General features: G+C 43.7%; 2 protein-coding genes across 3 annotated transcripts; both read left to right on the forward strand.

The window, feature by feature from the left end:
• The first annotated feature begins 248 nt into the window (after positions 1 to 248).
• rpp25l (ribonuclease P/MRP 25 subunit-like) lies at positions 249 to 3,184 on the forward strand. 2 transcript variants are annotated; one of them, XM_062422081.1, is made up of 3 exons: positions 265 to 298; positions 661 to 743; positions 1,532 to 3,184. In XM_062422081.1, the coding sequence occupies exon 3, from the start codon at positions 1,532 to 1,534 to the stop codon at positions 2,225 to 2,227; it is 696 nt and encodes a 231-aa protein (XP_062278065.1). In that variant the 5' UTR covers positions 265 to 298; positions 661 to 743; the 3' UTR covers positions 2,228 to 3,184. The 2 variants fall into 2 exon arrangements, with proteins under 2 accessions (XP_062278063.1, XP_062278065.1); XM_062422079.1 differs by lacking the exon at positions 661 to 743 and having other exon boundaries at positions 249 to 298.
• A 1,549-nt stretch (positions 3,185 to 4,733) lies between these two features.
• LOC133983992 (gamma-aminobutyric acid type B receptor subunit 2-like) lies at positions 4,734 to 19,993 on the forward strand. The gene is given in 20 exon segments (XM_062423208.1): positions 4,734 to 4,835; positions 4,837 to 4,959; positions 5,275 to 5,412; positions 6,757 to 6,927; positions 7,633 to 7,734; positions 8,607 to 8,672; positions 9,103 to 9,291; positions 10,272 to 10,514; positions 11,199 to 11,259; positions 11,407 to 11,487; positions 11,566 to 11,716; positions 11,811 to 11,943; positions 12,175 to 12,273; positions 13,062 to 13,076; positions 13,116 to 13,205; positions 13,672 to 13,782; positions 14,359 to 14,592; positions 16,259 to 16,293; positions 17,037 to 17,123; positions 18,855 to 19,993. Coding segments are annotated over 20 exon segments (2,352 nt in total). The 3' UTR covers positions 18,976 to 19,993.
• Positions 19,994 to 20,444: the final 451 nt, after the last annotated feature.

Genomic DNA, 20,444 nt, shown 5'->3' on the forward strand with positions numbered 1-20,444 from the left:
GCAAAACGGTCGCCCCCTGGTGGCCTTTTGATAGAATGCAGTTTTAAGTTACTTCCGCATTGGCCTCATTTCAGAGGACCGGAACTCCCCGCCTGAGTAGATCACAAAAAAGGGTTAGGGTTGTTTTAATGTATAGGTCTGACCATCTCCAGTCCAATAGGTGGCGGTAAATGCACCTTTAAGCTGGTTGCAAACCGCCAATAAAAACCAATAGAAGAAGGACTGCACCATGTTATCTTCATACATCCGTGAAGTAAACATGTGGAGAGTCCTGCAGTAGGAGAAAAAAACCCGTTTAGTGAGTATAAACCCTGAATTTAAAACACTTAAATAACACAAACTCACTTGTAATCGTGCCACGTGCGTGTTGCGTTCAATGCACTTCCGTAATAAAGACTAGGTTAAGTTAAAGCTGTTACAAAACTGAACCGACTGAGTTATTAGCTGCAATTAGCAAATGCGACTAAACTACAGTCTGACAGCTTATATTCAACATCATCTGAACTACGTGATGCATCTGTCTCTGCTTAGTTAAGCGATGAACTACGTTAAAAACTTGATGCATTTACAGTTTTCTTTGCCACACGTGAATCTGCCCTCAATTAATACCATATCTAATTAAGACATTGAGTCATTTCGGTGTCTTACTTTATTCGGCAGACATCCAGGAACCTAAAGCAGTGTTGTGTTTGGTAAAGCTGCAAACTGAGCCTTCATTAAACGTGCCACCGTGGAAAGCAGAAGTAAGAAATGCACTAAAATATGTATTTCTATACAGTGGAGTGGATTTTTAAATACGCCGAATTATGTGTAAGATACAACCAGAGTATTAAATGTTTATTCCTTCATGCTGAATGTTTGGCCTGCAAGGAACAATGTAAGAGGCACTATAGTGAACTGTAAATGGAGTTTGGTGTGTATGTGTTTTAATATGCAATGATGGTTAATGATATACTAGTTTGATTTGACTTTCCTCCACTTCAGGATTGTGTTGTACCAATCCTTATTCAAGTACTCTATAACTAGTATTTCCATTTGTACTACTTTATACTTTAACTACTCTAATATAAGAGTTCTGTAGGAAAAATCCCCCTACAATAAAAGTACTGCAGTATTATGAGTGATGTAGTATGCAGTATTACAGTAAAAGTACTGCAGTATTATGAGTGATGTAGTATGCAGTATTACAGTAAAAGTACTGCAGTATTATGAGCGATGTAGTATGCAGTATTACAGTAAAAGTACTGCAGTATTATGAGCGATGTAGTATGCAGTATTACAGTAAAAGTACTGCAGTATTATGATGATGTAGTATGCAGTATTACAGTAAAAGTACTGCAGTATTATGAGTGATGTAGTATGACAGTAAAAGTACTGCAGTACTATTAGTGATGTAGTATGCAGTATTACAGTAAAAGTACTGCAGTATTATGAGCGATGTAATATGCAGTATTACAGTAAAAGTACTGCAGTATTATGAGTGATGTAGTATGCAGTATTACAGTAAATCATCAGTAACGTGTGTCTACAGATGGAGAACTACAGTAAAGCTCGTACGGTGGAGCAGCCGTCGGTCTGTCCGTTCCCCGGTCTTCCCGCCGACACGCCCGAGGTCCGCGTCAAAGATGGCAGCAAGATCCGCAACCTGCTGCGTTACGCTCTGAGCCGCATGGAGGCCAAGCCCCGAGCGGCGGCGGGGGGGGAGGAGGAGGGTCGACCCCCGCCCGAGGAGGGAGGCGTGGCTGAAGAGGGGAACAAGGAAGCTTCGGGCCGGCCGCTCTGCCGCCACGTCGTCTTCACGGCGAGCGGTAAGGGCGTCTCCAAAGCCATCACATGCGCGGAGATCGTGAAGCGGCGCGTCAAAGGTCTCCACCAGGTCACCAAGCTGCTGTACAGCGCGGTGGAGGAGGTGTGGGAGCCGCTGGAGCCCGACGCCGGCCTGGACAGCCTGACCGTCAGCAGGAACCTGCCCACCATCTGGATCCTCCTCTGCAGGGAGCCGCTGGACTGCAGCCAGGACGGATATCAGGCGCCCGGCCGATACGACGCCCTGTGGGCTCAGTCTGCCAGCAGGGAGGAGGGGGGGGGAGGGTTCACCGGACAGAAAGCAGGACACAGGAGGAAGAGAGGAGGAGGAGGAGGAGGAGGAAGCAACAGCAGCAGAGGAGGAAAGGGAGCCGGCCGTCAGACGGGACGCTCCAAAGAGCCGATTAAAGGACAGAGTTGATCCAGATCCTAAAACGCTGCAAAGACTGAGACGCTTTAAACTCAGCAGACAGTCTGAACTTTAACTGTCCTACTAATTAAATCACTTCATCAGTTTATAGTTAGCAGTCAGCTCAACTCTGTTCTCCTAAAAGTTACATTTATACTCGTTGTACTGAATTTTGCCAACAGTCATCATTATCAGATTTATTTAAGCATACAGAGGCGACTGTGTGATTGGAGCTTGGTGGTTTCATTCATTCATTCAGCAACTAACGATCATCTTCTACATTAATTAAAAATATAGAAAAATTAAATGTCAGATCCTAAAGTCCTCAAAGAGATTCAGTTTACAGTCACAGAGGAATAAAATATTCACATTTAAGAAGCTTGAATTCATCAGCTCATTTGAGTGACTTTACATTTTTTAGTTCCTTTTATACTGAAATGAAATAAATGTTGATTTTTTTAAATAGAGTCACGCTGTTCTAACCCTCTACATGATTCCTCCTTTACGTCACACTGAAGTAATCTGATTACTGCAGGAAGACGACAGTAAGTGAATGATATCAGTGAGGTGATTCATAGTAAAACATCAAGATGATCATTTCAATGTTGCTGTGATTTGGAGAAAAAACCCACCTTTATCACCAACAGCTTTTTATTTTATTTTAACTTTGTTTTTGCTGTTTTGAGGAAGCTTGACTCTGAAAATGTGAGTGAAAAATAATTAAAGAGGTTTTTTTTTTTAAACAAATGTTTCCTTTCAGCCTTTTTTAAAAATCACAGTAAATACATTTCATCTGTTAATTGATGGACTACACACATCACAACACACCATTACAAAATACACAACGTACAGGACTGCAGATGGCAGCAGAGAGATGAATATCAGGGTCAGTTATGTGTTTTAGTGTCCATGTGGTTTAGTTTAAATTTAAAGGGTTAAAATGTGAAAATAAACGTATGAATAACTTCACACATTCTTTTTTTGTGGACCCAGCATCAAATTTCTGCTTTTAATCCATTTTGAGAGAATATATTAGAGGATTATGGCAAAAATGTCTAAGTGGTGTAACCATAGAAACTTTGTACCAAATAATTCAACTTGCTTAAAAACAGTAAATTGTCAATAAAACACCATATCAACTAGTTTGGCATGATCTTACATTATAACTTTATATTAAATAAAGGTAATGGAATACTATTGTTCTAAATATTACATTTACTCTGGTAACCATGGAGATCAGGAAACATTTACATGTTTTAAATGAAGTCATTATTAGTATAAGTCCACTTAAATACACTGTAGGTGATAAAATATGTAATATTTATCATTCTACTGTGGTTACACCATTTGACATTTTCAGGAGCATTCAGTCTTACTTTTGGTAAAAAAATGGTGCAAATGTCATTTCAAATGATATAAAACCAACAAAAAAAATATATATAATGTATGCTAAGTGTCTTTTTAAATTGTATTGTACTGCTGCTGGATCCCTGAGGGAACCTGTCCAAAGGGATCAATACAGTCTAAGTCTAAGTTGACAAATTGAAGGGATTTTTTTGTTTATTAAATAGATTTTTTGAGGCTGTAGCTTCGCCTGCAGAGGAAGGAAACGCTTCTTTCTTCTGTTTGAAATCCTAAAAGAAACAGTCATCAGTTTTGTTCTTAACCTTCGTGTCGTCCTCGCGGTTCAAATTGACCCCGTCTGTTTTGACTGTTCTTTCTTTCCTCCCTTCCTTCCTCCCTTCCTTCTTTCCTTCCTCCCTACGTCTTTTCCTTTCTCCCTTTCTCCCTCCCTCCTTCCTTCTTCCCTCCTTCCTTCCCTCCTTTCCTGCCTTCCTTCCTTCCTTCCTCCCTCCCTCCTTCCTTCCTTCCTTTCTGCCTTCCTTCCTTTCCTTCCTTTCCTTCCTCCCTTCTTTCTTTCCTCCCCCCTACTTTCCTTCCTTCCTTCTTTCCTCTGCCCTTCTTTCCTTCCTTCCTCTTTTCCTTTTTCCCTCCCTCCCTCCTTCCTTCTTTCCTCCCCCCTACCTTCCTCCCTTCCTTCTTTCCTCTGTCCTTCTTTCCTTCCTTCTTCCTCCCTTCCTTCCTTGACTCGAGGACAACAGGAAGGTTAAACAAACCATATATATTGGGACAGTACAGGTCTGTCTTTTCATCACACCTGTTAAAACTAAGTGTTTCCAAATGGATCGATACAGTTTTGTCTAAGTCTAAGTTGACAAATTGAAGTGATTTTTTTGTTTATTAAATAGATTTTTTGTGCTGTAGCTTCGCCTGCAGAGGAGGGAAACTTCTTTCTTCTGTTTGAAATCAGCCTGTGTGAGTTTTCAGAGTGTAGAAACCATCTGTGTCGAGGATCCTGGTGACATGTTGTGTTGATGTTGATCCTTTTATCTCCTCGGCGTCTTCAGACTCTCAGCTGCTTAGAGGATTAGTTAGTGCGTGTGTGTGTGGGGGGGGGGGGGGGGTGTTCACAGAGAGCATGAGGCAGAGAAGAAAAGTGTTGCAGCACAGAATGGACATGTTGATGCTGCTGCTGGTCTTTGGGCTGCGGGTCGGGTCGGTGTTGGCTCAGGTCCGACACCCTTTGCCCGTTCTGTGGATGATGCCGGTCAACTCTGGATGGGGGGGGGGGGAACCTGACGGCCGGCGTGGCCCCCGCTGTCAGACTGGCTCTGCAGGACCTGAAGAAACAACCAGCGCCTCTGGGAAACTACGAGATCCAGCTGCAGCTGCTGGACTCACAGGTCAGCGTCTCTGCATCTACTATCAGCTTCTTTAGAGATTCATCTGTCAGCTTATTGATCAAGCATTCGGTTTATTAAACTTAATGAAACAGAACAGTTGGGAAAGTTGTACTCATCATAGGAGCAGGGGCGGATCTAGGAGTTGACTAGATCAGAGGCTAAGCCCAGAGATAGAGACAGTGTTTTATATGCACACAATTTAATGTTACTTTATTGTAGAACTACTGCAAACAGTAGTAGGAGAGGTTTTTTTGGTCCTTATAAAACAATGTACATAGAAATAAATAAATCATTGTTCATTCCCATGATTCACAGTGTGAGGCGCCGTCGGCTCTCAAAGCTCTGTTTGATGCCATGTGGTCGGGACCAAAGTACCTGCTGGTGTTTGGAGGAGTGTGTCCATCTGTGATGACGCTCATCACTCGCTCTCTGCCAGCACTCAACCTGGTGCAGGTTCGCATCCATCCATCCATCCATCCATCCATCCATGCATTCATCCATCCATCCATCCATCCATCCATCCATCCATGCATCCATCCATCCATCCATCCATCCATCCATGCATCCATCCATCCATCCATCCATCCATCCATCCATCATCCATCCATCCATCCATCCATCCATCCATCCATCCATGTCACTTTGTATTTTGTAGGAACTTTTTACCTGAATATAAAACGTTGATATGTTCATCAGAGTTAATTAAAGGTGGATTTAGGCTTCTGCGTCGCAACGACGGCGTCGTTGACCTTACGAAGTTCTGTGTCGAGGGAATGCATCGTGTTTTGTCGCGATGCAATTCACCGCCAGAGCGGTAGGGGGATGTGCTCCTTTCCTGAATCTCTAGTTGATTCTTTGTTTAGCTTCCAGCTTTTCCGGTCACAGTAAACAACAATGGCAACCGAAAGAGAGAGGATCTTGCTGCAGTTGTTGAATGTTGAAGAAAATATTCTTTTATTGCACTTGTTCAATAAGACCCTCTTCTACTTGGTCCATTTTCTTTGTGTTTACCTCCCTGATCCAATGGCGGGGTATAGGTAGGCGACCGGAAGTTCACGATACCGGAAATACGTCGCTACCAAGCAAACCAATCAAAGCCCTTGCGGTCTGCGTCGCCTCGACACGTAGTTAGGATTTTTTGGAGGTGCACATCAGCGTAGGGGTCTGCATCGACACGGACCCCTACGCCGTCGTTCCGACGCAGAAGCCTAAATCAGCCTTAAGTCTATAACCAGCAGTAGGGACAGTTTTTAAACATTTTTTGCCCTGGGTTTTGCCTCCCAGGTTACATACAGGCTGCCCTTTGTGATGAACGTTGAATACCTGCAGACAGTATTCAGGGCAGAAAACATCCTCATCGCCTGCATCCTTTTCATATATCATTTATCATTTGAAATGACATTTGCACAATTTTTACCAAAAGGGGGGAGGGAGGAAAGAAAGGAAGGAGGGAAGGAAAGAAGGAGGGAAGGAGGGAGGAAGGACACAAGGAAGGAAGAAAGGGGATGGAGGAAGGAAAGAAGGAAGGGAGGAAAGAGAGAGGAAGGAAAGAAAGAGAGAAGGAGGGAGGTAGGAAGGACAGTGGGAAGGAGGGAAGGAAGGAAAGAAGGAACAGTCAAAACAGACAGGGTCAATTTGACCCGGGAGGACGACACTAAGGTTAAAGTCAAGTCAAACCAGGTGTGCTTCTGCTTGGTTGGAATGAAAACCTGCAGACACATTATGGACCGTTATAGAATAGTTTGGACGTACGTTGTAATACCAGCTGACGTCCCTCCATGTCCTCTGATGTTCCAGGTGTCCTTTGCAGCACCGCCCCCCAACCTGTCCAACAGGAAGTGGTATGGGAACCTGTTCAGCACGGTGCCATCAGACCGAGCTCTTAACCAAGCCACCGTGAAGCTGCTGCAGCGCCACAAGTGGACCCGAGTCGCAATCATCACACAGGAAGGACTCCGACGCTCAGAGGTAACAATGACTCATTACCAGGCGGGGAGTTCCGGTCCTCTGAAATGAGGCCAACGAGGAAGTAACTTAAAACTGCATTCTATCAAAAGGCCACCAGGCGGCGACCGTTTTGGTGTCAAAAGGACTTCCGTCTCTATACAAGTCAATGGAGAATTCACCAACTTCTCACTTGATTTCTAACCTCAGTAAACGTTTTCAAAATGTGTTTATGGTCTCAATCGCTAGTTTAAAGCCTTCTTCAATGCAGTATGATGTTCATTTGGGACATTTTGGCCTCCCTGATTTTATATGTGACGATAAAGCAGGGTATGCATTAGGGCGTGGCTACATCGTGATTGACAGGTTGGTTCACAGGTTCAGGAGGGCGCCTCATGCCCCTCCTGATGCCCATATAAGGAGAATCCGTGTTTTTTTTTACCCAGCATGCACCGGAAATTTAAGATGGCGCTGCCCGGATCCGAAACTATTCGCTTCCAAGCAGCAGTCCACAAACCACAAATGTCTATTTTATATACAGTCAATGCTCATTACACAGATATTAATCACGTTGGTCTGTATAATTACCTTCTTGTACTGTTTTATTCCCACCACTGACTTTGAGTTTTTGTATCCCCACCTTGACATTTTTACTTTTCCACACTGACTTTTTCTTTCCACTGCTGACTTTAAGGAAACATGATCATGTGATGTTCTTTGTTCCTCCAGATGAAGAAGGATCTGATCAGACAGCTGCTGAAAGTCGGCGTTCAGGTTGTTTCCACTGAGAGTTTCTATGATGACGCCTGCAGCAGCCTGAAGGAGCTGAAGGTACTGAAGGACCAGCAGAGTACAGTAGAGTACAGCAGAGTACAGTAGAGTACAGTAGAGTACAGCAGAGTACAGTAGAGTACAGTAGAGTACAGCAGAGTACAGTAGAGTACATCAGAGTACAGTAGAGTACAGTAGAGTACAGCAGAGTACAGTATAGTACAGCAGAGTACAGTAGAGTACAGTAGAGTACAGCAGAGTACAGTAGAGTACATCAGAGTACAGTAGAGTACAGTAGAGTACAGCAGAGTACAGCAGAGTACAGTAGAGTACAGTAGAGTACATCACCCGCAAAAAATGTGTGCAAGCTGATCTACTAACGTTTTAGCAAGATAGTACGCGCTGTCCATTTAGTAGTTTACCATAATGAATGTAATATTAGTAGTTTACCATAATGAATGTAATATGAGACGTTTTAACCTCAGTGTGCAAAATATAGGGAGGAGAAAATGCAAATGTGTTATTTAGCACACGCATTGTGATTTACCAAACCTGAAGGTAATGTTGCTGACGGTAACTGTGTCTATAAATAATAAGTTTGAAGGGCAGGTATTAACCTGCTGTTACTATGGAGACGAGGAGACGGAGGCACACTGACAGAAAACACACAGAACTGAGTTTTTCCACCTTTAAGACACAAAACCCTCATTTAAATACTGCTGTCTGCACCTGTTGCACCTGTTTTCATTTACAGTTATTCTTAGTAGATCACCTGCAAAACGCACAATAACTAAACACACAATCTGTTGCACTGTGCACGCAACTTACTGTAGTACCCTTTATTTGGGATCTTAGTAAATCAGGCCCAAAGACTTATATCTGACTGTAAACTATACATGTCATTGTTTCCACTGATACTTTTTATTTTGCAGGAACGTGACGCTCGAATCATCATCGGACAGTTTGAGGATGATTCTGCATCAGAGGTTTTCTGCTGTGTGAGTTCATGTCATGTCATGTCATGTAGAAAGTTGTTTTTTTTAGCAGTTAACATGTTTGCTAGTGGATTAGGGTAATATGGGACAACTAAGCTCCATTGCAGCTAACTGTCAACATAAAGGCTACTAGTTTTTTGACCTCTCTGACGAAGAAAGCAAAACAATTGTAGGCCTATTTCTAGGCCTAAAAACTAGTGTCCCAGATTAGAAAGGGTGGATGGAAAGAAGGAAGACAGGAAGGAAAGTGGGCCGGATTGGACTCCTCAGCGGACCGGTTCTGGTTTGAGTGATATAGAGAAATAAACTAAAATAAACTAAACTAAATAATGTTTTATTTAACTTTTAACATTGGCTTTTTATGTATTAAAACAGTAGATATTAGTTGTCAGCAGTGCAGTAGACTTGTGTGTGTTGTATGTGTGATGTTCAGGCCTACAGACTGAACCTGTTCGGGCCTCGGTATCAGTGGATCGTTGCTGGTGGAGGAACAGCTGGATGGAGGCTGGATCGACAGGCGTCTGGCTGCACAGCCGACAGTCTCCTGACAGCTGCAGACGGATCCTTCAGGCTGCAGATCAGACAGCTCAGCGACACAAACACACCGGGGGTCTCCGGACAGGTTAGAAACTCATGTCACAGGTTAAGCCTTCATCAAAATCAAACAAGCTGTCAGGTTTTAACCATAGACTGTATATAAGAAATGGACGTATCATCCGTGACGTCACCCATTGGTTTGTGGACTGCTGTTCGGAGGCCAATAGTATCGGATCTGAGCAGCGCCATCTTGAAAATTTCAGGTGCATGCTGGGAAAAATAAAAACACAGATTCTACTTATATGGGCATCAGGAGGAGCATGAGGCGCCCTCCTGAACCTGTGAACCAATCAACCTGTCAATCACCACGTAGCCACGCCCTAATGCATACCCTGCTTTATCGTCACATATAAAATCAGGGAGGCCAAAATGTCCCAAATGAACATCATACTGCATTGAAGAAGGCTTTAAACTAGCGATTGAGACCATAAACACATTTTGAAAACGTATACTGAGGTTAGAAATCAAGTGAGAAGTTGGTGAATTCTCCATTGACTTGTATAGAGACAGAAGTCCTTTTGACACCAAAACGGCCGCCCCCTGGTGGCCTTTTGATAGAATGCAGTTTTAAGTTACCGTGTTGGCATCATTGCAGAGGACTGGAACTCCCCACCTGCTTTTAACACAAAAAGCATCTTTAAAAGAAGCCACAATACTCATCTCATGTCATTTTAGGGGAGATCTCAACTCAACTAAAAGATTCTGACTGTTAAAACACTAAGGGCCTGATTTACTAAGATCCCAAATAAATGGTAAACTACTAATATTACATTCATTATGGTAAACTAATAATATTACATTCATTAAGGTAAACTACTAAATGAACAGTGTGTATTATCTTTCTGCACAGTTCAAAGACGCAAACCTCAGTGCGCTGCGTTAGTAGATCAGCTTGCTTATTTTTTTAGGGTGATGTCAAGTTTGCACACGTTTTTACATACGCAGACCTTTAGTAGATCAGAGCCTAATAGTAGTCTCGACTCTGGTCCTGTTGTGTGTCTGCAGACTCCTCAGGAGTACCAGGACGCCTACCTCAGAGAGCTGATCCAGGAGAGGTCAGAGGTCAGCCCCCTCCACGCCTATGCCTACGACGCGGTTTGGGTCGCTGCCAAAGCTCTCAGCCAGGTGATGGAGGCGGTGAAGCACAGAGAGAAGTACAGCATCAAGAGAAACGTCACCGTGGGCGAGGAGGAATTTCAGAGGACGCTGCTGGAAGCCGTGAAGCAGACACAGTTTGAAGGAGCGACGGTGAGCTGGGTCACACACCTGGAACACACCTAGACTGTATATAAGAAATGGACGTAACATCCGTGACGTCACCCATTGGTTTGTGGACTGCTGCTCGGAGGCCAATAGTATTGGATCTGAGCAGCGCCATCTTGAAAATGTCAGGTGCATGCTGGGAAAAATAAAAACAGGGATTCTACTTATATGGGCATCAGGAGGAGCATGAGGCGCCCTCCTGAACCTGTGAACCAATCAACCTGTCAATCACAACGTAGCCACGCCCTAATGCATACCCTGCTTTATCGTCACATATAAAATCAGGGAGGCCAAAATGTCCCAAATGAACATCATACTGCATTGAAGAAGGCTTTAAACTAGCGATTGAGACCATAAACACATTTTGAAAACGTTTACTGAGGTTAGAAATCAAGTGAGAAGTTGGTGAATTCTCCATTGACTTGTATAGAGACGGAAGTCCTTTTGACACCAAAACGGTCGCCCCCTGGTGGCCTTTTGATAGAATGCAGTTTTAAGTTACTTCCGCTTTGGCCTCATTTCAGAGGACCGGAACTCCCGCCTGGTCACACACCTGGAACAGTGTGTGTGTGTGTGTGTGTGTGTGTGTGTGTGTGTGTGTGTGTGTGTGTGTGTGTGGCATTTTAAATATATGTATAGATGTAATACACATTAACATTTTTTTTTCAGGGTCCAGTTTCCTTTCGAAATGGAGAGCGGATGATGTCGATCGAGGTGACCCAGTTTCAAGGTGCTGTACACACCTGCTACACTTGTTGCTGTGGTGTAAAGTTTGTTTTTATGTTAAATAAAAATGTTTTTGTGTGTGTGTGTGTGTGTGTGTGTGTGTGCGTGTGTGCGTGTGTGTGTGTGTCTGTGTGTGTCTGTGTGTCCTCAGGCAGCAGCGGCGTGTTAGTGGGAGAGTTCATTACCAACACCCAGCATCTCAGACTCATGAACCACCTGCTGAAGTTTAAGGGTCAGAAACTGAAAGTATTGATCACTGATTGGTCGTATTGATGGAGCTTAAACTAGTGTCGCGTGTACGGTCCCGCAGGTTCAGGACCAGCTAAAGACCAAACCGCGGAGCGTCCGCAGCAACGTCGTGTCAGCTTCCTCCTGTACGTCATCGTGTCATCAGTTGCCGCGGTAACCATCATCATCACTCTGACCATCCTCTGCTTCATCATCATCAACCGCAAACACTGGTACAACCTCTGTAAACCTTTGTTTTAACAGCATGTGCAGCACACAAAGTATAAAGTCACTGTATTGCTGTGTGTCTTCTCTGTGTGTCTCCAGGCTGCTGAGGCGGAGTGGTGGACCCCAGGATGAGCTGCTGCTGCTGGGCATCCTGCTCTCCTCTGCCTCCGTCCTGATCTCCGGTCTGGATGAAGCATCGCTGTCGGACGTGATGCTTCAGATCCTCTGCTCTGTGAGTTCAGATGGCTGCATTTGGTTTGTTGTTGAAGATCAATCATGACAAGACAATACTTAATTTCCCTGCTGAGTTACCTTCTATACCAGTGACTGATTCTAATTATTAGCTCATTATCAAGCAGATGAAGCTTGTCAGGGCTTGATCACAAGTTAATAACTAGAATCAGGTGTGTTAGAGTAAAATCTCTCTGATTTATGTAGTCATACCAGATTTGTTCTCATGCAGGTTCGTATGTGGATTCTGTCAGTTGGACACACTGTTGGCTTCTCGGTGCTGTTCATTAAAACATGGAGGGTCTATTCCACCTGCTGCATCAACCAGAAGGTGACTGAATGACCAAGAGACTTTCATGATGGGCAAAGCTATGAAACCATTACCCAGGTTGTAAAAACACATAGTCTTCTTCTAGGTTTACATTTTAAGGTGAAGTGTTATACAGGGCCACTGTTAGAAACAACAACAAAAACATCAGATTTAACATTTCAAAAAAACAACAACTAATATTTCCAGATTAAATTCTAAATATGTTGCTTTGGAAGCAGCTGCACTTCATCAGAGATGGTGAAGTTTACATTTGTGTTTTATGATTCATGATCAAAAGTCTTTAACCCTCCTGTTGTCCTCGAGTCAAGGAAGGAAGGGAGGAAGAAAAAAGGAAGGGAGGGAGGAAGGAAGGATGGAAGAAAGGAAGAAGGAAGGAAAAGAGGGAAGAAGGAAGGAAGGGAAGAAGAAGGAAGGAAAAGAGGGAGGAAGGAAGGAAGGGAGGAAGAAGGAAGGAAAAGAGGGAGGAAGGAAGGAAGGGAGGAAGGAAGGGAGGAAGAAGGAAGGAAAAGAGAGAGGAAGGAAGGAAGGAAGGAAGGAAGGAAGGAAGGAAGGACGGAAGGAAGGAAGAAAGAAAGAAAGGAGGGAGGAAAGGAAGAGAGAATTAGGGAGCGAGGAAAGAAGGAACAGAGGAAGGAAAGGAAGGAAGGAAAGAAGGAGGGAGGGAGGAAGTAAGGACAGAAGGAAGGGAGGAAAGAGAGAGGAAGGAAAGCAAGAGAGAAGGAGGGAGGGAAGAAGGACAGACGGAAGGAAGGAAAGGAGGAAAGAAGGAACATGCTGTTGAGTAAAAGGCTGTTTGTGTGTTTGTGTTTCAGAGCAGTCTGCAGCCAGCAGGCTTGGTTCAGCTGTGGATGTTACTGTTGGATGTGTTTGTTTTAACCTCCTGGCAGATCCTGGATCCCCTCAGACGAGTGGTGATTCAGTTCAGATTAGAGGTAACAATGACCAGCATGATCTCAAATCATCCATGAACCAAATAAACCACCTGTAAATAACTTCTGACATGTTTGTCCTCTGGGGGGAGAATCACAGGGGCTGATGGGAAATGTGGTTCACTAACAATACCAACATGAGGCTGGTGTTTAAGGTTCCAGTAATTTAAGCAAATGTGTTATTATTATCTATGTATACAGTATGGTATATGATTTACAGCTGCAAAAATTAGTCAATTGATTGATTAGTCAATCAACATTACTCACCAATATTTTGATAATCAATTAATCATTTTGAGTAATTTTTAAAAGAAATAGTAAATGTATCTGGTTCTGGTTTCTTTAATTCTCTGACACTAGCCACATAGATTTTGTTATAGATCTCCTCATCCAAACTAGACGTCTAAAAAAACTGAAGTAATACTTGGAGCTGTTGTTTTACAAATACTCTCAAACACGTGTTTTTCAGAGCGACCCTGCTGATCAGGACGTGATCATCCGGCCATACTCTGAACACTGCAGCAGCATCAAGATGGAGCTGTGGCTCACTGCTGTCTACGGATACAAAGGACCTCTGCTGGTCAGTACCATAGACTGTATATAAAATGGACGTAACATCCGTGACGTCACCCATTGGTTTGTGGACTGCTGCTCGGAAACCAATAGTATCGGATCTGAGCAGCGCCATCTAGTAAATTTCAGGTGCATGCTGGGAAAAATAAAAACAGGGATTCTACTTATATGGGCATCAGGAGGAGCATGAGGCGCCCTCCTGAACCTGTGAACCAATCAACCTGTCAATCCCGACGTAGCCGCGCCCTAATGCATACCCTGCTTTATCGTCACATATAAAATCAGGGAGGCCAAAATGTCCCAAATGAACATCATACTGCATTGAAGAAGGCTTTAAACTAGCGATTGAGACCATAAACACATTTTGAAAACGTTTACTGAGGTTAGAAATCAAGTGAGAAGTTGGTGAATTCTCCATTGACTTGTATAGAGACGGAAGTCCTTTTGACACCAAAACGGTCGCCCCCTGGTGGCCTTTTGATAGAATGCAATTTTAAGTTACTTCCGTGTTGGCCTCATTGCAGAGGACCGGAACTCCCTGCCTGGATTAAACTCAAACTCAGTACTGCTGTTTTGTGTTCAGGGTCTTGGATGTTTCCTGGCCTGGAGCATCAGGACTGTGAAATCAGATCATCCTCCACTTCCTAGTGAACACCTGCCACTGTGTATGTTTGCTGTGACGGTGTTCAGCGTGTCAGGGGTCACAGGATCGATGCTGACATCCTACAATCCTTCTGTTCAGTTCTGTCTGAGCAGCGCACTCATCCTCTGCTGTAACATCTTCATCCTGAGCTGGGTGTTTGGAGCAAAGGTCAGTGTGACGCTCTCTGATTTCTTTGTAAAGAGAAACTTAAACTTAAAGTCTGTGTAAAGTGATAATAAATATGTGTTCTGAGTTTGACATACCACAGAAAAGTGTGTTGTTAACCACCCTGCCAAATTTGAATGATTAAAAAAATCGCCAAATATATGAAATTAGGCTTCAAAGTTGTGTAATAGTCTGCCTATTTCTCTTCTCCCAAACGCTGTGGGAGTGGCCGCCGAGTCCGCTGAAGCCCCGCCCCCTACCAAGTGTCACCTGTCAATCAAAGTCACCAGCTCTACCAGAAACATGGACGTTAGGCCTGAGAGCTTTCTGATGCTAACTCAGCTACTAGCTCGGCGGCTAACTCGGCGGCTAGCTCGGTGGCTAACTAGCAGCAGTGATTTTAAGACCCGCCCATTAAATCCAGACACAGAAATCTTGAAACACAGTTTGTGAAGCCTAGCTCCACAATTCAAATCTTAATGGTTGAAAGGCTTTTTACACCTTTTTTAGAAATACATTTATGACCTATTTAATGTGTTTAGAAGAAAAAATGTCTGAATTCACTTTACACGGTCTTTAAACTTAAAAAAACATTTTAAATCAAGGCTTTCTCACGCAGATACTTACAAAGAATTTTTTTTAGCTTTTATATATATGGAATGGCAGAGAGCTGCAGATTGAAGCTACAGAAGAAGACACTGAAGAACAGCAGATGAGCTTAAACCAGCAGCTGAAGAGTCAAACAGCAAAGGTGAGCACATAGAAATAACACGATTCATCCAAAAATGAATCAAGGCAACAGACAGAGAGCTTCTCATTATTAACCTTCCTGTCGTCCTCCCGGGTCAAATTGACCCCGTCTGTTTTGACTGTTCCTTCTTCCTCCCTTCCTTCCTTCCCTCCTTCCTTCCTTCCTCCCTCCTTTCCTTCCTTCTTCCTTCCTCCCTTATTCCTTTCCTTCCTTCTTCCTCCCTTCCTTCCTTCCCTCCTTCCTTCCTCCCTCCTTTCCTTCCTTCTTCCTCCCTTCCTTTCTCCTTTAGGGGGCGGCTGTGGCTCAGGAGGTAGAGCGGTCGTCCACCAATTGGAAGATTGGCGGTTCGATTCCCGGCTCCTCCAGTCCACATGTCGATGTGTCCTTGGGGCTTGGGCAAGACACTTAACCCCAAATTGCTCCCGTTGCTGTGCCAACAGTGTATGAATGTGTATGAATGATTAGCTTCCCCTGATGTGCAGGTTGGCACCCTGTGTGGTAGCTCCTGCCATCAGTGTATGAATTTGTGTGAATGGGGTGAATGAAATGTATTGTAAAGCTCTTTGAGTCGAAAAGACTAGAAAGGCGCTATATAAGTACAGTCTATTTACCATTTACCATTTCCTTCCTTCTTCCGTCCCTTCCTTCCTTCTTTTCTTTCCTTTCTCAGAAATTTAAAGTTTGTGCTGAACTGAACATCAACATTTACAGTATTACTAACTGACTGAAATCTTCATTTCAACCTTCATCCCATAAAAAGCTTATTCATGAATGTTCTCTGACATATTCACTTCACATGGATTTATGCACCCTAAAAATATGTGTTTTAGTATCTATAGAAATATACATAAGAACTTTTTAAGATGACTGTAAATAGTACTGTACTGTGCTGTAATGCAATGCTGTTTGTTGTGTTCTTTGCAGCTTGATGTAGAAATAGAAACCATCACCATGCAACTGTCCGAGACTTCAGAGTCTGAGACGCTTCATCACAACAACGGTACATGAAATCACACAAGAACATTATGGTTTAACCCTCCTGTTGTCCTCGAGTCAAGGAAGGAAGGGAGGAAGAAGGAAGGAAAGGAGGGAGGAAGGATGGAAAGACGGAAGGAATTAGGAAGGAAGAGAGGAAGGAGGAAGGAAAGGAGGGAGGAAGAAGGAAGGAAAGGAGGGACGAAGGAAAGGAGGGAGGAAGGAAGGATGCAAGGGAGGAAAGAAGGAAGGAAGGAATGTAGGAGGGAGGGAGGAAGGAAAGAAGGAAGGAGGGAGGGAGGAAGGATACAAGGACGGAAGAAAGGGGGATGGAGGAAGGAAAGAAGGAAGGGAGGAAAGAAGGAGGGAGGGAGGAAAGGAAGGAAGGAAGGAAAGAAAGAGGGAAGGAGGGAGGAAGGACAGAAGGAAGGAAGAAGGGGATAGAGAAAGGGAAGAAGGAAGGAAAGGAAGGAAGGAGGGAAGGTAGGAAAGAAGGAGGGAGGGAGGAAGGAAGGATAGAAGGAAGGAATGAAGAAAGGGGGATGGAGGAAGGAAAGAAGGAAGGGAGGAAAGAGAGAGGAAGAAGGAAGAGAGAATGAGGGAAGGAGGGAGGACAGAAGGTTAATTAACTCACACACAGTTCTCCAGTGTTGCTCTGTGAAACTATTTAATATTAATCAACCTTTTCCTGTTGTAACTGTCTCTTTGTCCCAGCAGCTGAGGTCAGATCTGTGGTTCATGTAGCTCAGGTGTGTGCAGTGGACCAGAACTCAGAGGAACCTTTGAGTACAGACGCCGTCAACTCTCCAGAACAGTGAGTCCAACTCAAACAAACACATTCATGTCAGCTCTCTCCAGCATGTTCATTTATTAAATGTCATGGAAACGAGAAGCCTCGTCTCGTCCTCCCGGGTCAAATGGACCCCGTCTGTTTTGACTGTTCTTTCCTCCCTTCCTTCCTTCTGTCTGTCCTTCCTCCCTCCTTCCTTCTCTCTTTCTTTCCTTCCTCTCTCTTTCCTCCCTTCCTTCCTTCCATCTGTCCTTCCTCCCTCCTTCCTTCTCTCTTTCTTTCCTTCCTCTCTCTTTCCTCCCTTCCTTCTTTCCTTCCTCCATCCCTCCTTCTTTCCTTCCCTCCTTCCTCCATTCCTCCCTTCCTCCCTTTCTTCTTTCCTCTGTCCTTCTTTCCTCCCTCGCTCCTACCTTCCTTCCTTCCTTCCTCCCTTCCTTCTTTCCTTCCTTCCTCCTTTCCTTCCTTCCTGCGTCCTTCTTTCCTTTCTTCCTCCCTCCCTCCTTTCCTTCCTTCTTCCTCCCTTCCTTCCTCCTTTCCTTCCTTCTTCCTCCCTTCCTTCCTCCTTTCCTTCCTTCTTCCTTTCTTCCATCCTTCCTTCTTCCTCCCTTCCTTCCTTGACTCGAGGACAACAGGAGGGTTAAAGAGCAACTCTCAAGTTGGTTGATCACATGAGGGAATAGCCAATCACATTTGCAAGAGACACATAAAGTTCATTTTATGTGTGAAATCTTTAAATTTCAGAACCAATATAAAATATTCTTACTTCTATCTTTCACTTGTAATTAGCACAAAATTTTCAAGCAGTTTATTTTTTAAATCGGGGTAGAGGATTAGAGAAACCAGACTTCTCAAAACTAGGAAAACAAAAAGAGGGAATCTTGTCGTAAATATACTATAAGTCATATTAGCCTCAGATTTCAGGTTTTGTACCTCGTCGCTTACAGTGCAGAGAGAATGTCTTCAGGGTCACTGACAGTGACTCAGACCCATTTCAACATATTGGCATGTCAGTATTTCAATCAGGAGAGACCAGAGATGAAGTAAAATATGTTTATTATGCAGATGATATTAATAATTAGGTATTGTCATAGTCTTTGGCGCTTGGACTCTGCAGGGAGAATTTTTGAATCGAAGGACGTACATCCTGAGCATCACCATAATAGATCCCCCCATGGAGTCCAGACACTGCTGGTGGCTGATGACTTCGATCAATCAATCTCGGGCCAAATCACAACAAGTCATCTTAAGGCTGAAACTGATCGGGCTGATGAAGTTGAAGTGTTGCATTGAGGAATCTGAAGACTGGGAGGTGATGGGGAGCTGGTGGGTCGTGCAAAACAGCATCAAGAAATCACCTGAGCAGAGAGGGAGAACATTTAAACAGACAGCTGCAATATGATAGGCTGACAGTGAAGGTGTGTCATCGTGCTATTGGTTAAACTTGACCAGGTGATGTGAACAGCTGATGTGTCAATAACAGCAAGGGAAATATGAGCTTTGACAGAGATCAGTATGAGCTGTGAGAAGGATCAGAATGACTAAAGAATGAGAAATAAAACTATGATGTGAGCAAACAGAAAGCTGGACTTCCTGTCTGAACTTTCGCTAAGCTTCATTTATTGACTATCACAGACTTGAAAAACCCAAATCTATCCTTTATTGCTTGTTTTTGCTTTGTGACCGTGGCTCTCATGCTCTCATAAAGGTTGTATACATGAATTAAATGGTTTCTTTTCCCCCCGTGATTTCTCTCAGTGTGCAACGCCGTCTGTCCGTGCAGCTCCCGATCCTCCATCACTCCTACCTGCCCTACATCGGTGGCGTTAGCGCCAGCAGTTCCAGTCTGTTTGGCAGCAGACAGACGTTCGCTCACTGATGACTTCCTGTAAACCGGACAACACACAACAGGAGCAACTGCTTTGACCGTCACCTGTTCTGAAACAGAGGACGTTGGTCCTGATTTATTTGTTTTTTTACCTACATTATTAAATATGAAAATGAAAATAAATATTGTACCGTATATAGTCGTAAACCTTCCACCAAACTGCCATTAAAATGTTGACTCAGTGATTTTTTGCTGTCTTTTATCAGTTGTTAATTTGATTTGTAAAAAAGAAAAAGAAAAAATTAGAAATCTGGAAGAAGACTTTTTTTTTTTTACTATAAAAATGTTTTTTAAATCAAGTGAATATCCTCAAAATTGTTTCTGTTTAATGTTTTAACCTTCGTGTCGTCCTCCCGGGTCAAATTGACCCCGTCTGTTTTAACTGTTCCTTATTTCCTCCCTTCCTTCCTTCCTTCCTTCCTTCCTTCCTTCCTTCCTTCCGTCTGTCCTTCTTCCTTCCCTCCTTCTCTCTTTCTTTCCTTTCTCTCTCTTTCCTCCCTTCCTTCCTTTCCTTCCTCCCTCTCTCCTTCTCTCTTTCTTTCCTTTCTCTCTCTTTCCTCCCTTCCATCTTCCTTTCCTTCCTTTCTTCCTCTTCCTCTTTCCCTTTCTCCCTCCCTCCCTCCTTCCTTCTTTCCTCCGTCCTTCCTTCCTTTTTTCCTTTCCTTCCTTCCTCCCTCCCTCCTTCTCTCTTTCTTTCCTCCCCACTCCCTTCCTTCTTTCCTCCATCCTTCCTTCCTCCCTTCCTTCTTTCCTTTCCTCCCTTCCTTCTTCCCTCCTTTCCTTCCTTCCTTCCTGTCCTTCCTCCCTTGCTTCTTTCCATTCCTTCCTTCCTTCCTTCCTTCCTCTCTCCCTCCCTCCTTCCATCTGTCCTCCCTGCCTTCTGTCCTTCCTTCCTTCCTTCCTTCCTTGACTCAAGGACAACAGGAGGGTTAAAACAGGAATTCTCCAGAAAATAAACTAGTATGAAAAATAAACTGGATGGAAAATGTTTGCGACTGTGTGTCGTCTGTTTGCTGCTGCAGCACATCCAACTGTTGCAGAAACAGGGGAAATTCAGGAGTTCTGAAATCTACCCAAACATGAGCTTTGACCAGGTCAACATCCCCCTGCTTCAGGCTGCAGTTTAAACTTTAAGCTGGTCAAACAGACGAAGGCATTGACTCTTAAGTTTCACCTTTTCCAAGTTAGAAATAATAATGGAGGAATGCTCTTCAGTTGCTGTCATGTTGTGTAAATGAAAAAAACAGGCTAATACTAGTCAGTCACAATGCTGTCCAAGCAACTAGTACCATGATAATCTTATAAATATCAGCAGCTTGAGACTTGGTTGTTTACAGATATTCGTCGGACTCAGGGAACCCAGCTTGAAACCAGAATGATCCCGGACAAACTGAGACATCTGGCCACTGTATTCTAGATGTTCCTCTGTTCCTCCTACAGTATGTTGTGGTTTTCTAAAC

This window comes from Scomber scombrus, chromosome 7 (assembly GCF_963691925.1).
Source record: "Scomber scombrus chromosome 7, fScoSco1.1, whole genome shotgun sequence".
Lineage (NCBI taxonomy): Eukaryota > Metazoa > Chordata > Actinopteri > Scombriformes > Scombridae > Scomber > Scomber scombrus.